General features: G+C 44.7%; 2 protein-coding genes and 1 pseudogene across 2 annotated transcripts; all 3 read right to left on the bottom strand.

The window, feature by feature from the left end:
• Positions 1-5663: 5663 nt before the first annotated feature.
• LOC119316142 (putative ripening-related protein 6) lies at positions 5664-6068 on the bottom strand. Its single transcript, XM_037590491.1, has one exon. It carries the CDS (start codon positions 6066-6068, stop codon positions 5664-5666), a length of 405 nt encoding a protein of 134 aa, XP_037446388.1.
• A 985-nt stretch (positions 6069-7053) lies between these two features.
• Positions 7054-12377, bottom strand: LOC119318533. Its single transcript, XM_037593099.1, has 3 exons — positions 11868-12377; positions 7760-10842; positions 7054-7639 (listed from the first exon to the last, which is right to left on the bottom strand). Coding segments are annotated over exons 2-3 (3027 nt in total). The 5' UTR covers positions 10786-10842; positions 11868-12377; the 3' UTR covers positions 7054-7638.
• A 1587-nt stretch (positions 12378-13964) lies between these two features.
• On the bottom strand, positions 13965-15770 carry LOC119314680 (annotated as a pseudogene).
• Between the last annotated feature and the right edge of the window lie 5529 nt (positions 15771-21299).

Here is a 21299-nt window from a genome sequence, read left to right on the forward strand (position 1 = left end):
TGATTTCTACTCCACCCGCATCCCCCTCTCCCATCACAGCTGAGTGGTCCTTCCGCGTCAAGCCGTCACCCAGGTGGCTGGATCTGCAGGATCCGGCATCCAAGGTGGTGGAGCGGCCCATGACATCTTGCAGGGATGGTGTGGTGACTTCATCGGTCTCAAACAACGCCAGAAGGTGGCATGAAGGAACCCTCGGAGCAAGTGGTTGGAGTTTGGACGACGTCTCGATGATGTCCAAGTATAATGTGGAGGACTTTTTGCGCAACGTCGACCTTTAGTCAATGTTTGATGATATGCTGGTGTGTGTGTTTTCTGGCTTCTTCGTCTATACCTTGCTTATTTTGTGGGAAAAGATACATCTTACATATGATACATATCAAGGCAAATAACGGCAAGTACAATGGACAGATAACTTTAGCGCAAACTCCTTTTTTTAGAAAAGGAGGATGACCCCGGGCCTCTGCATCTGGGAGATGCATACGGCCATTTTATTGATTATTTTCGAGGACCTTACAAAGTATTACAAACAATACACCTGAATCCACCATCTTGGCAACATATGCCGCTACTCCTATCCATATGATGAAGGGATGCTAGCTGGGCCACTACCCAAACCACTCACCTAAGCCTAACATCACAAGCCGGAAGCCCCAGCCGAGCCACATACCAGGTCTGGGGCACAATCCGATCAGACGCACTCGTGTGTCGTCGCCGCCATCTTTCACAGGTCTGTCTTTAGATTATATTAAGGCTTCTACCTTGTCTGGCCACTCTGCCATCGACGTCATCATGACGCCAGACAGCTACCTCCTCCTGCGCGAGTCAATCTCCACGCATCGGACGCCGAGCCTCCACAGCGCCATGCCGCCGATCTCCGCTGCCATCAATGTGTGAGATGAAGTACCGCTCCACCATCCCCCTAGCCATCACTTGCTCCAAAACGATGCCCCCAGGAGGGAAAGCGATAAAACGCCATCATCGTCTGATCCGAAAGATCCAGATCTAGGGTTTCCCTCGGAGCATCCCGAGCCTGATGACGCAGACTGCAACGACGATGCCTCGACAAGGGAACGATATCTAAGACGCCGTCATCGTCCGCCATGACCGTAGTCGGCGCGATTTTCATCGGCATTTGCTCCACCAGACATGCGCCACCGACGTCGCTGGTCCCTTCAACCGGAGTAAACTCCAAAATGATGCCCTAAAAAGGGACTACGATGCAAAATCGCCGTCATCGCTCGATCCCAAGGAGATCTTGGGTTTCCCCTGGAGATGCCCGCGCTGTCAAGGATCAGACAAGGGTAGAATCCCGGCGGATCTGCCCAGCTGCCGACGAGTCGCACCCGCCACCGTGCTGACGGCAGACCAGCGATCAAGGCCCACGCATGGGCATAAATCCGGCCACGCCGCCGTGAACCGATCCGGTCACGCCGCTGCCGTCCCTGGCGACCGCGACGCACCAGATCGCGAGGCCTCCTGCCGCGGGGGAGCGAAGTCGCTGAGGCGCCGCCACCACCCGCCGTGGCGTCCGGCCCGCCGCCGCCGGTGACGACCAGGCTTCGCGTGGCTGCGCCCTTGGGCGGCGGCGAGGGAGGAGGAGGAGTGGGGGAGGGCCGGACGACGGGATCTGGGGGCCTCCGGCCGCCCACGCAGGGGGCGACTCGGGGGGGAGGAGGGGGATTTGCAAATAATGATTCTATATTGAACAATCCCTGCAAACTCCCTAGACATACTAAGCTTTGAAGATCATAATAGTCACTCACCCTTGAGACGAGATTTAATAATTGTTAAAGTAGCAACGGCTGGACCATCACCCCATGCAACACAGACTTGCAATCTGTTAGGACTAATTCAGAGGGTTGAAGAGACCGGACTAGGCCACCTAACAACACAGAAGAGGATGTCATATTCGGCACTCTATATCCCGATTTGACAATGGTATACACCCCTTTCTGCTAGAGATGCATTTAGAGACTAAAATGCATCACAACTCCTAAAACTATCAAAGGTGTGTCAGTTTAGTCTATAATTTTGAAACTGCAGTTTTGGGTCCTAAAACTATCAGAAGTGTGTCAGTTTAGTCCTATTACTTTGAAACTGCAGTTTTGGGTCCTAAAACTATCGGAGGTGTGTCAGTTTAGTTCTACAACTTCAAAATTGCAGTTTGGGTTCCAAAACTATGTAAGTTTGTTCATCTCAGGTCCTCAGCTTGCATGACCAGCATCTATGATGCATTTGTCAAATGAGCCCTTTATATGTATTTACTTCCCAAGAAATGGTCCATATGCTTCCATGTGGCAGTGTGTGTGGCAACCTGCGTGGCCATGAGCTGCAAGGCAGCCTCACTGAGAGGTTTGTTGCGACCGTCCGGGAGACCCCAAGCCAGTCGGCATGGAGGACAACATCCCTCTCCCTTGTCGCGGCCGCTGGGGAGATCATGGGTCAATCTAGATGGAGGACACCATCCTACTCACCCTCTCTCTCATGACATCGTCGTTGCCTCGGCACCCTTGCCGTAGAGTTGGTCGTGCAGGTTGTTGTTTGAATGTTTGGGCACGAGCATGGCCACAAGTGGGGAATTTTCGTTGTTGCCGGGCGACACAAAGGAGTGCATGGAAACCGCGAAGCCGACGCAAAGGTCGGTGAGAGTGACGCAGCCCCAACACCAGCCACATGTGGGTAGCAATTGGACGTTGTGCGAAGTGTCGTTCCGCTACTGTTGGGTGAGGCTGAGATGACCGGTCTACTCTCCTCGCTGGAGCTCAAGCCACCATGCCAATGATGACCTCCGTACTCTCGCATCTGAACATTCTGTACGTGGGAGCAGACAAGGGCATGAGAATGACGCGAGACAGCGTGCTATAGGGTTTTTCTTGCATATTTACCTTTCATAAGTTAACCCGGTTGGTCCATTGGGTCAACGTGGCAACAATCAAAGCATCTCCAAGCGACACGTCGGCGATTCAATGCTGGCCATGCAAGCTTAGGACCTAAGATGAACAAACTTACATAATTTTGGGACCCAAAACAGCAGTTTCGGTGTTATAGGACTAAACTGACACACCTCCAATAGTTCTAGGACCCAAAATTGTGATTTTGAAGTTATAGGACTAAACTGACACACCTCAAATAGTTTTAGGACCCAAAACTGCAGATTCAAAGTTATAGGACTAAAGTGACACACCTCCAATACTTTTAGGACTTATGATGCATTTTATGCTTTCTTGTCGGATACGCTCAAATGTTCACACCTTGGAGTAATGGATGGTTGTGTGCATCAATCCTTGCATGCAGACGCTGTGATTTTAGCCTCCTTTTCAAAAATAAAAGTACACTTCCATGAAGGCAAGTAAGCAGTGACAATGTTGACACATTAAGGATTTCATGCATACAGCTCAAAGTGCACGACTCAATTTATTGTACGTGAACAATCTCATATTTCAATGTAAACAATCATTTCAGATGACATTCAAGAAGATGACGAACAATCGTTTCATTTTATACTTTGTAGGATGTATGCATCAACTATTGCAGAGCACAGGGTTTTGTTTAACCTCATTTAATTTCGAATAACAAAAAAAACAGACACTATCATGACGACAGGTAAGCAATGACGATGTGTGTACACAAATGATTTCATCCATCCAAACCCAGCCAAAGACTGAAGTTCGAATCAAACCACTCGATTTACTGTGAACAATCTCATCTTCAAACACAGGCAACCATTTTAGTATTTCAAAATAGCTCTTGATGTAGAGTAAATTTGTAAACTTTAGACTTGTGTTCGTCGTTTGGACATAACTAGCCTGATGCAATTAATCAAGACAATTTCCCAATAACTCTCGATGTAGAGTAATCTATATGATATGCATATTGATTTTCAAACGTAACTAGTTCATGACGCAGACACGAAAATATTATGCACACTCAGTTTGCAATATAGTGCCTCATCACATCAAGCTGAGATGCAGCCGGCCGGTGACGAACAATCGTTTTACTTGATACTTTGTAGGACTAGTAAATGCGCACGTGCAACACACGTTAAATATTTAGGCAATATATTAATTCGCGTGGATTTTAGGTATGCTATAATTTGTGTGTTAATCATGTGATTAGTGTAATATATTTGGTATGATATTAATTGCACGTTAAACACATTTAACGCTCGCCATTGGAGCAGTCTAGGTCGTTGGATTAACTTAGTTCAATGGCTGAGATCAGTTGGATCTGCCCCTTTGGGTCTTTTTATATTGGTATAGATGTATGCTGAATGCATCGCCGAGATGCAGAGGCAGGGGTTATCCTCCTTTTCAGAAACAAAAAATAACTATTGCATAGCACAGGGATTTACCCTGTTTTTGGAAGAACAAAAAAGTACGTACACTGTCATCAAGGCATGCATTAACGATTTCATCCATCCAACCCAGCTAAAGACTGAAGTTTGAAGCAGACAACTCCATTTACTGGGAACAATCTCATCTGGTCCTCTTCAAACAAACACGTCCAAGCCTGCACACAGTCATTTATGAAAACTTAGTTCATTTGGTTGAGCTAAGTAGGGTCAGAGGGTACCATGTAGGTTCAAATCTACATCCCTGATAAATTTTGATGGCGATCCAATAATAAAATTAGTTAAGCCTGAGGGTATCGACAAATCATTTTTTGTCTGATATGCTCAAATGGGCAAATGGTAACCTTGCAATAATGGATGGTTAATTGTGTGCATCAACCCTTCCATGCAGAGGCTGTGATTTTACCCTCCTTTTTGAAAATAAAAGCGCACTTCCATGAAGGCGAGTAAGCTGTGCGCGTAAAAAAGGGTGTGTAAGCTGCGACAATGTTAACACATTAACGTTGTTCAAGAATTCATCCGATTAATCAGTTAACGGGTCAGCTAATCGCTACTCATAGGGTGGCCAAATTGAATAGCGCTTATTCATCATATTAACTTGTGAAGCCGATTAATTGGCCTATCAGACCGATTAATCGGTTGTTAGGCCGATTAATCGCTGCTTACCCATTAACTTGTGGACAGATAAAGCCCAAAATTTTGCCCTGTAACCCCTCCCATCCGCCTCTTGCTCCTCAATAGCTAGGGTTCAACCAAACAGTAGCATATTTTGGTATATGTTACATAGTAGAGAACATGAGAGTATGGGATAATACATAAAAAACTATCACTCTATATATGTTGGCAAGTTTCTATTTAATCTACCGATTAATGTTGGACCAATTAATCTAGTTAATAGGCCGATCCACCGATTAATCGTTACTCCCAAGCCGATCGAGCAGCTACCGGTTACCGATTTCCTGAACAATGGCATTAAAGGACTTCATGTGTATAGTTCAAAGTGGACACCGTGAACAATCTCATCTTTCAATGTAAACAATCATTTCAGATGCCTTTCAAGCAAGGGACGAACAATCGTTTCAGTCCATACTTTGTAGGATATATGCATCAACTATTGCAGGGCACAGGGGTTTGTTTACAGTCATTTAATTCCGAAGAACAAAAAAACACACACTATCATGAGGACAGGTAAGCAGTAACGACGCTTATACACAAACCATTTCATCCATCCAAACCCAGCCAAAGACTGAAGTTCGAATCAGACCACTCGATTTACTGTGAACAATCCCATCTTCAAACACACACAATCGTTTCAGTTGGTATCCGACCAACTAACGAAAACCTGGCCAACACTGGTGTCAAGCCCGAAGGCCTTCCACACGGCGGCCGACGTGCTGATCTCGTTCTCGCTGCAGCCGCTCTCACGGCCGCACTCGTCCACGACCATGGCCACCACGTAAAGCCCGTCCGCGCTCTTGATGCGGATCGTCTTGCCGCAGCGGTTGCCGGGGCCGTACCACATCGAACCCAGCGACACCAGGAACTGGTCGTCGCTGTGATACTGGCCGTCGCAGCTCGCCGGCCCGCCCTCCTCCCCTTTGTCGAAGCCGTTCACCGACATCACCGCCGAGAAGGTGTAGATCTGCCCCGCGGCGCACCACACCTGCAGAAAAACAAGGATGCCAAAGACGGCCACGACCTTGATGATGCTCGCCATGGTTACTGAGCTTGCCCTGTGTCTGAGCTTTGCTTTCTCCCAAGCTACAGGCTGTTTTTTTTAGCTACAGGCTGTTGGTTGAAGGTGTTTATATATATACTTGCATGTACCTGCAGACAAAACGACGGACGTACCTACACATTTGCATGGCGCCCTTGTGGTAATCGCCGAACAACTCCTCCAAGCCTGCAGACAAAATACTAGTGTTCTCTGTTGGAGGTGAATCGCTCACCTCCCTCTAATATCTTTTTTCTCGGCTGCTTCACACAGCTGACACAGCACAATTACACAGGCGACGAGAGGTTTACCTCGCGCAAGCTTGACAGCGTCCCAAAATGCCAATTGTTCACGTACGTTTCAGACATACTCCCTCCGTCCCGGATTACTTGTCTTAAATTTGGTATCTAGACAAATCTAAGACAACTAAATTGGGACCCATGTAGGAGTAATATTTAACAGCGTCTCACAACATCGTCAAGACGCACACCACCAAACCAAACTCACTTGCAAGTTGCAACAGCGTTTCAGTAGCCCAGCCCAGCCCAGCCCAACATCAACAAAAACAGAGAACATTATTCAGTAGCTGGCCTCAGCCCAAGCATCCCCTTCTCTCTGCCATCTCGCTGCTCTGATGTCATCGGTATTCAGCATCAACAGTGACTTTCAACATAATTACGGATGAAATGAATCAAGCGTAATGTCGTCCCGTGAATAGCACTTGCAAAATTCCCCAGGCAACTACATTTCAGCACTTGGAGAAACTGACAACCAACCAACCAAATGATACTTGCAGCTCCAAGAAACTGAACACCAACCAAATGATGCTTGCAACCACATCACTAATAGTATAACATAACCAAGTTCACAAGTACTCCCTCCGTAAAGAAATATAAGGGCGTTTAGATCCCAGGCCCTTATATTTCTTTACGGAGGGAGTACTTGTGTGTATGTACGTACGAGTATCTGTTTATTTCAAATGCATACACAACAAATACACAGCCAAAGTTAGATGAGCGATGGAAGCACAAAACCAGATGCTTCTTAGTTCAAATACATTGCAAACTGTCGTACGAGGATCAACCTCACTCACACTGCAGCCACATAGATACAGGCTGCTGTGTTTCAAACCCATTGCAAACACACATCAATCCACACAAGCATGTGCGCGGCCATGTGGATGCGATGCAAGCCACCTCAGCAGCAAAGCCACACATAAACGCACACATTGCCAAGGTCTGGGCATGTAGACACAAGCGCATACCAGACAGCTTCTTATTCCAGAGCCACGAAGGCGAGTGAGAGCCACCAAAAGCTCACACCTACACAACAAGATGCCACAAAAGCCATAAGATCAAGGTGATCGACGGCGTGACAGCCCACGCACCTGAAGGCTGAAGCTTTTCCTTCCGTGTTCGAATTGAACACCCAGCCAAAAACCCAGAGGTGTGTGGCTATCCACGAGAGCACACGAAAAGGCCAAGCGCATGCAGCAGCAGCATCAACCATAGGAGCACAACCATCCATCCAAGTCCCATGTCACGGTGGAAGAAACACATCGGTGCAGAATTCACCTAAAAAGCAAGTTTGAAAGACAACGCAATGAAAAGGGTTGAGTAACTAAGTCCAAATGCGATCAGTGCTAGTGTAGAAACGAATCAGAAATGGAATCATCAATGTGCATGCGTACTTACTATCTGAGGACGGAGACCCTGGGCAGTTTCATCTTGTATCGGGGCGTCCAACTGTCAGGGTGGTGGCCAGCATCCACCTCGACACAGCCATCCTTCTCGATCTCTATGTCATCGGTGGCCACAACCGGCAGCGGATGACACAGGTTCCAGCATCTTCTGATCACGATGGTCTTGACTGCCGGAGCCACCATCTTGAACTCGCATATCTGCTGCAGCTCCGGTAGGTCATGAAGGTGGATGGTGGTCAGCTTTGGGAATAGTACACCCTGGACGGCTATTTCTTCTGGGTACTCATTGTCCAGTGTGAAGATGTGCTTGAGGTTGCTGCAGTGGATAATGTATAGTGTCTTCAAGCTAGGGAAGGAGGGGAACCACACCGGGAGCACAAACTGGAGGCTGGGGCAGGAGCGCACATGTAGGTGCTGCAAACTTCTGAAAGTACCACCGGTGAAGTGGTAGTTACTGCAGATCCAACGGGCCATTAGGAGATGCGACACCCATAAAGTCTCTAGCTTCAGCAATCCGTCCGGGCTCGTTTGGAAGACGGCGTCCACCTTGGAGCACCTCTCAACGCAGAAGTGCCTAAGCTTGTTCCCCCAAAATGGAGGAGGCACAATAGCACATACCGGGACATCATGCACGTGCAGCGATTCAGCGTATAAATCCATCAGGCCACCTAGACCACGATATTTGTCCAACTCGCTCTCCAAGAAATGGCTCCCTTCAGCGATCTCAACATGCCGATCCAACTTCATAGGCGGAGGCGGGAAAGCCTGCATTGGGAGTGATGCATCACCAATCATGCTACTGACATCGCTGTATCGGTGTGCTGGAACAAGCTGATTCAGGCTCTCTTCTTCAGAATGACCAATCTTATCACTGCATGGTGCTTCCGGTTGAACAGGCCCAACAGACACAGGTGAGGAGGTGACTTGGATATCAAAACAAACATCTCTGGGGCTATTCATACCATAATATATTAAAGAGTACAATGACCGGACTAGCCTTGCATCAGTTATTATAGCATTCACCTGCAACTGGGAGGAATTGTTCTCTTCAATAGTTGACCGATCACACGCAGCTTCAGGTCGTGTGTCTATGTACAGCAGCTCCAGGTCCAGATTTCTCTCAAAGTCACTCTTGCCTGGAAAATTTATTGCACGAAGGTGCTCACATCCAATAAGAAATAGCCGCTTGAGCCCTGGGACTTGCACCACCATAGTTTCGAAGTCTAGTATCTTGATTGCAGTTCCAGAGAGGTCCAGCTCCAAGAGGTTGGGTAGCCCACGCAGGAACAGATTTTTCAACTGTTTACACCCTGCTAAGGAGATCTTGGAGACTTTGATATCCCTATTATTTGTTTCTGTTGTCGTAGGTGGACAGAAATGTTTGAAAGGTAGTTCAATGCTTGGTGTCCATTCGAAAGCTGGGCCATAACCATCAAAGCTGAAGGACTCAATGGACGAAGGAAGCCCACCAGGGCCATCAATGTTTTCCACCCCATCACAACCATCAAGTACAAGCACTCGAAGTCCACTCGCCTTTGAGAGGCTTGTTGGCACAACTTCCATCTCAGTGTTACCTGATAAATCAAGTATCTCTATCCTTGTCTTATCCATAAAGGAGTTGCCAACATCCCTGGATGTCTCCCATTGACATGTTGGTTTGATTATTCGGAGCCTTTGAAGGTTAGGTAGCCGCCCTTGCAAGTCAGCGATGTACTGCCAACACCTTGTTCCCTCTATATTGAGCTCTTTAATATTAGTCATGAGATCCATCTTTTCTTCAGATAATATTTCATTCCAGTCTGTGTAAGAAAGGTGTAGCACCCACAGGCTATACAAACTTGCCCACTCTGTATGATCCTGTCCGTCACCAGTTTGGTCATCTATACAACAGTCCAGTCCAAGGAATCTTAGGCGATGGCTTTTCAGGAAAGGAGGTGCTGCAAAACTGAAGGCACAACAACAGAGAACTAACACACCAAGGTTGTTGGAATGCTCAAACAAGCCATGTGGCAACGGAATTGGGTAATCCGATCTTTCAAATGCCAAGAAGAAAGATGATGCCGCTGCAGGTATAGTTTGCAAACCATGTAATTTCGTATTCCTCGATGTGACTGAAATCCAGCGGTATGGCCTTTCTTCATAGACATCATCATCTTGAAGTATCAAAAAAGGAGGCTCTGTATGTTTCATGAACTTCCTAAGCATACCATTAACCAAAGGAGCACCGCGCTCCCAATTTAACTTTCCATGCAATGCAATACTGATATCCCTTGCTCTGTCCCCTTGTATGATCCCATCGCACATCCAACAGTTGGAAGCATGAGCAACCCATTGAAAGGTGTGGAAGTTACAATCCAGGAATAACTGATAGAGACAACAATCTGCAACCATTGTTGGGTCGATGTCCAGCATACATGGACTCCGAGCAACTATGGCAGCAGCCTCTTCACGTAGTATTGCTTGAAACTCTGAACTTGTTAGTCGTTCTGTGATCATAGGGTGGACACAAGAAAGAGTGTGAGTGTATCTTAGCTTGTCTGCTATCTCGGAACGCCAGTGATTCATGGTCAGGAATCTTCTTTTGAAGGTCCATATCATCATGTTGTCGCCAAATCTTGCAAATGGGGGACCAAAGGCGCCTATGTCAAACTCAACATCACTTCCATTAAGAAAAATCATCATAAATTTGCTGCCCCTCAGGGTTTGATCAATCATTTGCCCAACACGTTCTATTACACTCCTTGAACTTTCGTCAACTCCACTAAAATCATCCTCTTCATCTTGCTTGTCTAGAATGGATATCACTGAGTGGTCAAGTTTCAGTTCCTCTGCAATTAATCTCTGCATTGTTCTTTCACTTTTCCACTCTGAGCAGTCTATATGAATTATTCTGTCAAAGCATAGTTCTGGAGCGGTTCTCACAGACGGAAGCACTTTCGCTATAGATCGCAGAACTGCCGACACCCCAAATCCACCCCAACCATCAAAATAGATGATCCTTACACTGCGGTCCATCATCGGAAGAACTCGAAATATCTCCTCTCTCGCTTCATCAACATCTTTCGCAAATATTTCCTATAATAAAGTAAAATAAAAGAACGAAACTGTAAGTCAGTCAGAACACCTTTGCTAGCTACAACATTAATTAAACAAGTACCAACATGTACTCTAAGAGTCTGAGTACTACCTCCATATCACAATGTAGGTCGTTTAAAAGTTGAGCAGAGTTAAGACCCTAGATAAATTACCATATTTACTCTTCCATTATTAGAACTATTACTAATGTATTTCACTACTTCCAGTTCCAAGCAGGAAACTACAAAGGGAAAAAAAGGAAAAACAACATTGAAATTGTACAAATAATTTTGAGAGGCACAGGGGAGTGATATTTAATGGGGTTCATGGTGAACAAACAAATGTAGGTCTTTGGAACACTCACATGATTCACATCTACTGCTTAGGCGAGGCCAATTACATAGCAATTACGGTGAGGAACACTTAATGATCTACCTGTCGTTTATTGTCATAAATATAGGTCCTTTTAGTATTCCTAACTTGTCTCAAAATAGGAATCCTTCTACATACCTATGGGTTTCAGCTCATTTTGTTAAATAAATAAATTGGCCCAGGAGCGCTCTGGCATATATGACTCTTAGCAGTGATTGCAACACTATCTAGAGACCACCATGTTTCTTTACCCAGTGTTTCCCAACCTAGTGTCCCCTTCCATCAATGAGATCGAATAATATATGTCATGCAAGCATGACTTAGGGTTGATGTAGAGAAATATTGGCATACATGACCACGAGATGCTCAACATAAGATAACTCATAGCCAAAGAAAAAACATGGACAAGAACATTAGCAATTGAGGAAGACTCATGATGAATTCCTCTGCCGAAGGCCAGGAGAGCAGCAGAAAATATAATAATCTAACCCATCACTGAAGATTTCTTGCTATCACCTACTCTTGCACAACAGAATGGTAACCCGTTACTTTTGTGCTTGACCGCTCAAAGAATTAGTGCTATTTATGCAGCAGAATACTTAAAGGGCACAAAGAAAGGAAGCTAGAAAATGTTGTTGTATGTATGTGCATACCTCGACAGGAGAAGAGCAGCTTGAAGCACAAAAACTTGGACTGAACTTTCTGAAATAGTCCGATCAACTTATGCTATAGTTCTAGTGCACCGCCAGATTAGAGTAGAAATGGAAATATGCAACAGTTGCAGTTTGCGCTTTCAAGCTAGAAGCACGCGTTGGACCCCAGAAATTTGCCTCCTCACCCTGATTAAAGCATCTAAGATTCTTTGCTTGTTGCTTTCACAATTTGCTTCATGCTGCCCTTTTCCTCTTTGCCAAAGCATGAAGCAATGTGCTGCTTTTTTTCCTTTTTCCTTTTCTTATTCATTTTCTAAAGATAATTCTTACAACCATGCAGAGATACAAATATCCTGTCCTGGCCCCTGCAAAAATCATTTTCCCATGTGTGAATCGCAAGCCTACATTATATGAACCTTTTGTTTCTGACCTGATGAGTGAGTGATGAATAACAAAAATGAACCGTCAAATACACCCAGCAAGAAAACATTTCGACATGGATGCACTTTTTTGTTTTGGTCATTAATGCACTATCTCTGTGGTTAAAACATCCAAAGCTCTTACTGAATTCAGTGACATCAGAAATCTGAATTCATTAACTGTATCATACATAAATAGAAATAGCTTGCTCAAGGGCTATACTTCCCCAAAATACACAAGGAATAAGATCAACGCTAAGAAAGCCAGATTACAGTACCATTCATCCCCCATGGAACTAATTCATGTTCAGAACAATAGCTAGACAGACAGGAATACAATGTGCTGTAAAATGACAATGTCCTTTTTGTCTCCCACTCCCAGGTGAAGATCTGCCCAGCAAAGCAGCAAACAAACAGCAGTGTAAAGGAAGCCATACATGATTTAATCAGCTTCCTTTCTTCTTTTTCAAAATGACCTGTATTTCCTCGAGTACAGATGAAACATACTGGAGTTAAACCTGTGGAACCTACCAACCTACAACTTGTTGCTAGACATTCTAAGGGGAAATTGAAGTCCACAAACAAACACCAGGCTGTATCTTGCCAAAGATCAGGTGATTAAGAGACTCATGGTCAGAAAAGAAAATGTGTGTATCATTGCCAGGCCAATGCTTCTTCATCAGGCTGGATCTTGTTAGGATGGGATTGAACATCATTTGCCACAAAATCTTCTCAAGGCCACGGTTGGGAACAGAGTAACCTTTTACACTCATAAACAGTTAGAGGTGTATTTTACTTGTGACATACCCTTGAAAGGCAGTTGTTTCGATCGACAGTATACACAATCTGTGGCTATAAATTTAAAATCCATCTAATCGAGGCAAGAAATTCAGAATTCGAATTAGAAAATGGGGAAAAGCAATTCAATTCAAGCTCTGTGCCCTGTGCTGGATCTTGCCATAATCCTTTTTCATACTTCAGCGTGAACCCAGAGTTTTACATGTTAGATATGTTTTTCAGCTTGTAATGTGTCCTGATTATATTATATTGGTCAGTGTAGATGTGCTTTTTACTTTTTTGGACTGATAAGTTTAATTTTGATAGTATACAGTACAGAAACGTGCCTTGCACATGCAACGTTACTAGTCTCTATATGTTTGTGTTTCTCAAAAAAAAACTATATGTGTGCAAGAATATAACATATGAAGTTCCTGGCCTCTTCCAGGGAATATAACAGGCAAAGCAATTGCTTGTTCCTCACAACAAGATGGGCATGACTTGAATAAACTGTGTTCAGATTTTATATCAAGTAACAATGGATTCTATTGTTCATGTAAAACTAAAAACATCAGCCGTGTTCAGAACAATTTACTGTGAATTGTTAGAAAATTCATATGAATCACAAGGCGTGTTGGAACAGGATCTTTATCAACTCCCATAACAGAGGTTCGCTGCTCCCTGCCCAACCCGCAATGCAGTTTCAGTTTCCGGACGCCTACCATACCTTCCTCTGCTATTCGTTGGGTGGGCATTAATAAATTCTTCAAGAGAACATCTGAAAAACATGACTAGCTAGGACAAGCCTTGCACATGTTAAAATTAAGACATACTGTAAATGTACAACAGATAAGCAACGCACCCAGGTTCAGATACTGCGTCTAATCAAAACTGAAAAGAAATTCAGGTAACTTAACTGTCTGCACCATAAAGCTGGATCGGACACTCTGAATGGCACAAGAAATCCTCGTTTGTTGTCGCCAATATCATTGTGGCTTGCATGAAATGCAGTTGCAGCAATCTACTGACAATGTCCGGACCAAAACCATGTCAACAACACCAGCAGTAGCAAGGGCCAGAATCAAAGCGTGGGTGTAGAAGGATAAGTTGATCATCTAGCAGTGAAAATAGGGTCGGCGTTAGCCCTTGGTTGTGTTCGTTTTGCATTTTTTTTTTGAATTTTCTTCGTCTTGCATATTTGATCAGAAGTCCTTCACAAGTCCCTGAACCATCAAGGGAGAAAGATGTCTGCATGAGAACTAAACTACAGAATTTGAACCAAAAAGTGATTTACAAATTATACCTAATGTAGGGCTGCAGGTCTTTCCACACCCACCTTGGCTGCTCCCGGAATAGTATTGCTAACCTCTCAGCTGGCGTCAATGGCAGATCAGCAACACTTAAACTATGCACCCAGATATTAGCCCAAAGCCTTTCATATAGCACTTCCCCTTGAATCATCTGCAAGTCTGCATGCATTCCTGAAGGAATGCTTCGTTCCCATATCTCTATGAAGCTGTCGAGTTTCATCTTTCCTGCGCCGAGCGCTCTTCAGGCAAACTTCCTGCTTCCTGCTTCCTGCTCAACCTTCATGCCAAATCTGCCGAGGCAGTGGGTTACAATCTTACGGGTAAAAGCATCAGATTCCATGACAGATAGCACAGCATTTTCTGGCACAGCCAGTCATGCAACAAGGAGTTGTGCAGAATCATGTCCAGAAGAGTTCAGCCCATCCACCAGCTCGCTGTCGCTGGACTGAACAAGCACACAGAGATCTTGCCACGTGTACTGTCCCTTCTTATGTCCGAAGCCATCTCCAAGATCCTCATCAAGCACATTTGGCCTCTCCCTGACAAAGCTACTTAGCTTGTCGAGCCGCAGAGCCGTTCAGACTAATTCGATGCTACCAGGTGCAACTTTGATGATCGAAGCGAGCACATCATTGGCGACAGTACCATCTTCATTGGAGTGGTCAGGTCTTAGGCTTGGCGCAACTGCTTTGCCACCTGGCATCAGGAACATGGAATTGGATGTGCCCACGAACATCATGTGCAGAGAACAGCAGCAGCTTCTTCTTCAGGGCGGCCCCATACTTTCACTCTGCATCAATTTTTCTCGCAGATGGAAACACCATGTGCGCCTACTGTACAACAGTAGCTCAACAGATAATGATAACTCTATTGCAGCTGAACTAGTGGTGCAAGGATGTGATTTAATAATATAGCTGTAGTACATTTCACTGTTTATTTAACCAGCCTCGGCCTTCGGCTCGGGAACAGTCAACGTGTATTTTTCATGGTGGTGCTCTTTTCCACAGACCGTGCACTCATCTGACTAATGGGCTAATAGTGAAGAACTACATATCAACTTAGATACTACATCGATTGGTCTAGGAACTTGACAGTTGATGGCCCTAATTGATGATCTGAATAAAGAGCGTGGTTCTGACTTCTAAGGACCGGTTATTGGATCAGCAGGGTAATCTCGATGGGAGGGGCTTACCGACCCTGCAGGTGGTCGAGTAGGAGGTCGTCGCCGGCCTCAAGGAGGATGAGGTCGTCGTGATTGGCGAACGCCTCTGGTAGCACACCGACAGGCGCTGGCACCGGCAAGGTCCACTCCAGCACCACGTCGGCTCCCCCGCCGCCGCCGTCCCAGCCCCTCCCGGGCTTGCCCCCGCCCCCGCGTTCTCTATCGCTCCATCCATGGATTGGATCGAGACGATTGATCAGGCCCTCTTTAGGAACCCTCCACTACTCCAAATTCTCAACTCCCAACTCCACAAGCACATTTTGGAATTTGTCAAAGAGCTAGGCTGTCAACTCCAACTCCTCACTTGTATATTTTGATTTGTTTATTACTCAATGGACAGCCATACCCAGATACCCTGGTGTTGTATACAGAAGGTTGCAAGTTCAAATGGCAAGTATATATGACAAAAGACAAATAACATGAATTTCACACAAGGAGAAATTTTGTATAGATTTCAAATTGACACAGATCCAAACAACCCAAATGTCACTGTATACCCAATATTTAAAGATCATACGAGTCTTTGGCGTTACAAGACATTGAACCAACATTCATCTTTTTTTTCAGCAGACTCATATCTGGTGTAGGATACAGAAAAGCACCAAAATCTTAATTAACAGGTGAGCTGTGGATCTCGTCCTCACCTTGCCGGATGTGCAGCACTTGAAGGTAACCGAGGGCGGGGTCGTCTGTGCCATCGGTGGGAGGAGCCAGACCAGAGCAAGCCGAGGGCGGTGGCGTCGGCGGGAGGAGCCGGACGTGGAGCACGAGGCCGAGTGCGGCGGCGTCAGTGCCGTCGGTCGGACGAGCCGGACTAGAATGAGCCGAGGGCGACGGGGTGGGTGCCGTCGATGGGCCGAGACGGACCAGAGCGAGCCGAGGGCGGCGGGGTCGACGAGCGGAGTACGGTCGAGATTTGTTGGTCAGGGGGCGATGGGAGGCGGAGTTGCTCGCCGGTGTAGTGCGGCGGCTAGGCTCAGATTTCCGATGAGACGTGTAATTTATCTGTACTTAGAAGAGAGAAGTGCATATTACACCTCCCAACTCTAGCCCTAGTCTAATATACACCCCCAACTCCAATACCGTCTAATATACACCCCCAACTCTTAAAACTGGCCATAATTCAACCCTCTCCTTCCTGTTGACCGGTTTTGATCCAGTTTGACCGGTTTTGACTGAGTGAACAGTAAAAATAAAATTTTAAAAACTATAAATATTTTTTTTGAAAAAATTCAAAAATGTTCCAAGTTTTTTTCACCGTGTGAACAGTAAATTAAAAAAAATCACCTTTTCAACATGTTTGGACACCTGAGTAAATTCGAGATGTCCGTAAATTCGATTTTTTTTTCAAAATTTCAGCTTGGTGAACAGTAAAATCGATTTTTTTAAACCCTTTTTTTGCATGGATGATGTTTGAGCGCTTGGTGAATTTTTTTGGATTTTTTCCCGAATTACTGTTCACCATGTGTGAAAATTTTGAATTTTTTTCGAATTTACAGACATCTCAAATTTACTCAGGTATCCAAACATGCTGAAAAGGTGATTTTTTTGAATTTACTGTTCACGTGTGCAAAAACTTGGAACTTTTTGAATTTTGTCAAAAACAATTGTTTTTAAAAAATTTATTTTTACTGTTCACTCAGTCAAAACCGGTCAAACTGGGTCAAAACCGGTCAACAGGGAGGGGAGGGTTGAATTCTAGCCGGTTTTGATAGTTGAGGGTGTATTTTAGACGGTATTGGAGTTGAGGGGTGTATATTAGACTAGGGCTAGAGTTGGGGGGTGTAATATGCACTTCTCTCTACTCAGAACAATAAAATACTCCATCCGTATCGAAATAAGTGTCCCCTCAATTTTTGCAAAAAAAACACGTTGTCGCAAAGCCCCCCCTCGCGTCCATTGCTCCCTCCTCGCCTCTGACACACTGGCATCGGCCCTTCTCACCAACGGCCCCTCGGCACCTCCCATGTGTCCTCCTTCTCGCCTTTGTCCCTCTCGCCTCGTCCCTTCCGTCCTCACCTCGTTGACTTCCACCGAAAAAAGCTTCAATTTTTGGTGGATCCAGTGATCGGAATGCATATCCGGTGGCGGGGAAGCCGGAGGCGGGAACCCTAACTCCAAAGCAAGCATGACGGCACTCGACAGTGGGCAAGCAACACGACGGTTAGCGCTCTGCGGTGGGCAAGCGGGATAGCACTGGACGCTCATCGGCGCTCCAGCACCTCCTCCTTCTCCGACATCTCTAGGGTGAGCAGTAGTCCAATTTGTTTAAAAATTGTTTGTGCACAAGTTCAGTTTGTAGAAATTCAGTCAGTGGATTTAATGTACAAAACGATGTTTGTGCACTTATGTTCATCTAAATTGCATGAAACTTACACAGTGTATAGTGTGACGCCTCCGATTCAATCTTACACTAATCATACACGCAAACATGTACGATCAAGATCAGGGACTCACGGGAAGATATCACAACACTATTCTACAAATAAAATAAGTCATACAAGCATCATATTACAAGCCAGGGGCCTCGAAGGCTCGAATACAAGAGCTCGATCATAGACGAGTCCGCGGAAGCAACAATATCTGAGTACAGACATAAGTTAAACAAGTTTGCCTTAAGAAGGCTAGTACAAACTGGGATACGGATTGAAAGAGGCGCAAGCCTCCTGCCTGGGATCCTCCTAAACTACTCCTGGTCGTCGTCAGCGGGCTGCACGTAGTAGTAGGCACCTCCAGTGTAGTAGGAGTCATCGTCGACGGTGGCGTCGGGCTCCTGGACTCCATCGTCTGGTCGCAGCAATCGGGTAGAAAGGGGGAAAAGAGGGAGCAAAGCAACCGTGAGTACTCATCCAAAGTACTTGCAAGCAAGGAGGTACACTACATATGTATGCAATGGTATCAAATGAAATAAGGGTATCATATATGGACTGAACTGCAGAATGCCAGAATAAGAGGTGGATAGCTAGTCCTATCGAAGACTACGCTTCTGGTAACCTCCATCTTGCAGCAGAAGAAGAGAGTAGATGGTAAGTTCACCAAGTAACATCGCATAGCATAATCCTAATCGATGATCCTCCCCTCGTCGCCCTGTGAGAGAGTGATCATCGGTTGTATCTGGCCCTTGGAAGGGTGTGTTTTATTAAGTATCCGGTTCTAGTTGTCATAAGGTCAAGGTACAACTCCAAGTCATCCTGTTACCGAAGATCACGGCTATTCGAATAGATTAACTTCCCTGCAGGGGTGCACCACATTTTCCAACACGCCCGATCCCCTTTGTCCGGACACACTTTTCTGGGTCATGCCCAGCCTCAGAAGATCAACACGTCGTAGCCCTACCTAGGCACAACAGAGAGGTCAGCACGCCGGTCTAAATCCTATGGCGCAGGGGTCTGGGCCCATCGCCCATTGCACACCTGCACGTTGCGTACGCGGCCGGCGAGCAGACCTAGCCTCCCTTATACAAGAGCAGATGTTCCAGTCCAACCCGGCACGCGCTGCTCAGTCGCTGACGTCAAGAAGGCTTCGGCTGATACCACGATGGCGAGTGCCCATAACTGTTCCCGCGTAGTTGGTTAGTGCGTATAGGCCAGTGACCAGACTCAAATCAAATACCAAAATCTCGTTAAGCGTGTTATTTTGAAATAACTGCGGACGCCGACCAGGGCTAGGACCACCTCTCTCCTAGGTGGTCTCAACCTACACTGTCGCTCCGCCACAAAGATCCACTCAGAGGGCCGTCGGGACAAACGTCCTTTCGAACCCAATCCGTGAATCACTCGCGGGTACTCTTCGAGTCGACCCGTCTTTAGTCACCACAGTGTGTAGGTTACTGAATTTGACCTACTCATGTACAAACTTTTGCAATGATGTTTAAACAAAGTTCAGATGAAGTATTGTGCAGTGGCTTATTCTTTGCAGTTTTACTTATGATTGGTTGTTCACTACACATGATCAGTCTTTATTTAATGAAAATTGGTCAGCCTTAATGTGCCAATTATTCCAATTAAAGAATATGAAACTACTCAATGTGCCAACCTTACTCCATGTGGAGTATGCAAAGAATATGAAGTATTGCAAACTGCTCAATGTCAACTGCAATGTGTAAAGTTCAATCATTGTAGGAGTTCCAGACATTGTAGGAGTTCCTGTCAAGCAACAGAAGTAGGTCACGAATTAGGAGTAACTGAATTACTCTTGTTGACATGGTTACTATCATTTAGGAGTACTCATGTTGGCATAGTCAGCGTAACTTAGGAATACTAGTATTGGCATAGTTATTGTCGTTTTACTTTCGTTTACTCCCTTAATTGTATATTGTTGTTAATATGATGTCCATGATGTCATTTTATTGATGTTAATTCAATGACAATTTGTTCACTGGAGTAGGTCAATATGATATCTAGGACGTCATTTACAGTTGTTATATTGTTGTTAAGGCTTACATGAAACTAGGCTTATTATTTCAGTGACACTTGACAAAGTATGAATTTAGGAAAGTTGACAAAGTATACATTCAGAAACAATATTTGCAGTACCCTAATATTAGGAGTGCTCATGCTCACTGGAGTATCCAATAATTCCTATTCACCGGAGTAATTGTACTCAAATGTTTGTGCTTTTGTTAATTTGAAATTAGGAGAAAATCCAGTGGTATAACTAGGCTTATGGGAGTAGTATTAACTATGGTATAGGAGTAGGATTACATAGGCTTGTGGGAGTAAGGATTACCTATGGTATAGGAGTAGGATTACATAGGCTTATGGGGGTAGTATTACCTATGCTATAGGAGTAGGATCATAACTTGTCCGTTCCTTTCCTTTCCTTTCTCCTCTTTTCCTCTTTCAATTAAGCCAGTTATTCAAATTAATCCAAATTATTCCAATTAATCCCAATAATTCAATTATTCCAAGTAATATAAACCATTAAAATTGATCCAGTCATCCCCCTTTCCAAATTAATACAGTTATTCCAAATTATTACAATCAATCCAAATAATTCCAATTGATCCAATTAATCCAAACAATCAAATTAATCCAAATTATTCCAATTAATTCAGTTATTCCAAATTATCAAAATATTACAAGTAATTCAAATTAATCTAATTACTCCAATTATGTTAACATAGAAATACACAAGGAGTACACAAGACAAATACAAGGAGTATAAATTCCTATAAATACTCAACACTACACATACTCCTTTTCCTTTCCTTTCTCTTCTTTTCCTTTCCTCGCAATTAGTGTTGTCCTATAAATTTCAATTTTGTTGATAGACTTTCTTCCCTCTAGAGTCTCTCTTTATTCATATGGGTGATCTTGTAATTCATGCTTATTTCTTCAACTTCTTTCTCGACACCTTCTATCAATTCCCTTAATAGTCATAGATCATTTCCAATATGGTAAGGGTTAAATATACTTGAAGAAGCTCGAGTCTCACACATTCATGTATGGAGAGCTTGCAGGTTGCTACATCAACTGAATATCAAGGTCTATTTGTGCTCCAACTTCTAGAAAAGCTTCATAGTAGGTAGAACATGTGTTCTCGCATTGTCCTATTGGATAAAAGTTCTTTTTCCAACGTCATATTTAGGCCACATGTCTTGTATAGCTGGCCACCTTTTGACAGATATATTTGCCTCATGACTTCTCTGGTCACTGTAACTAACTTGAGTTTCAAAGCCCCCTTTCCCTATATTGACTTCTAC

Source organism: Triticum dicoccoides, chromosome 6A (assembly GCF_002162155.2).
Source record: "Triticum dicoccoides isolate Atlit2015 ecotype Zavitan chromosome 6A, WEW_v2.0, whole genome shotgun sequence".
NCBI lineage: Eukaryota > Viridiplantae > Streptophyta > Magnoliopsida > Poales > Poaceae > Triticum > Triticum dicoccoides.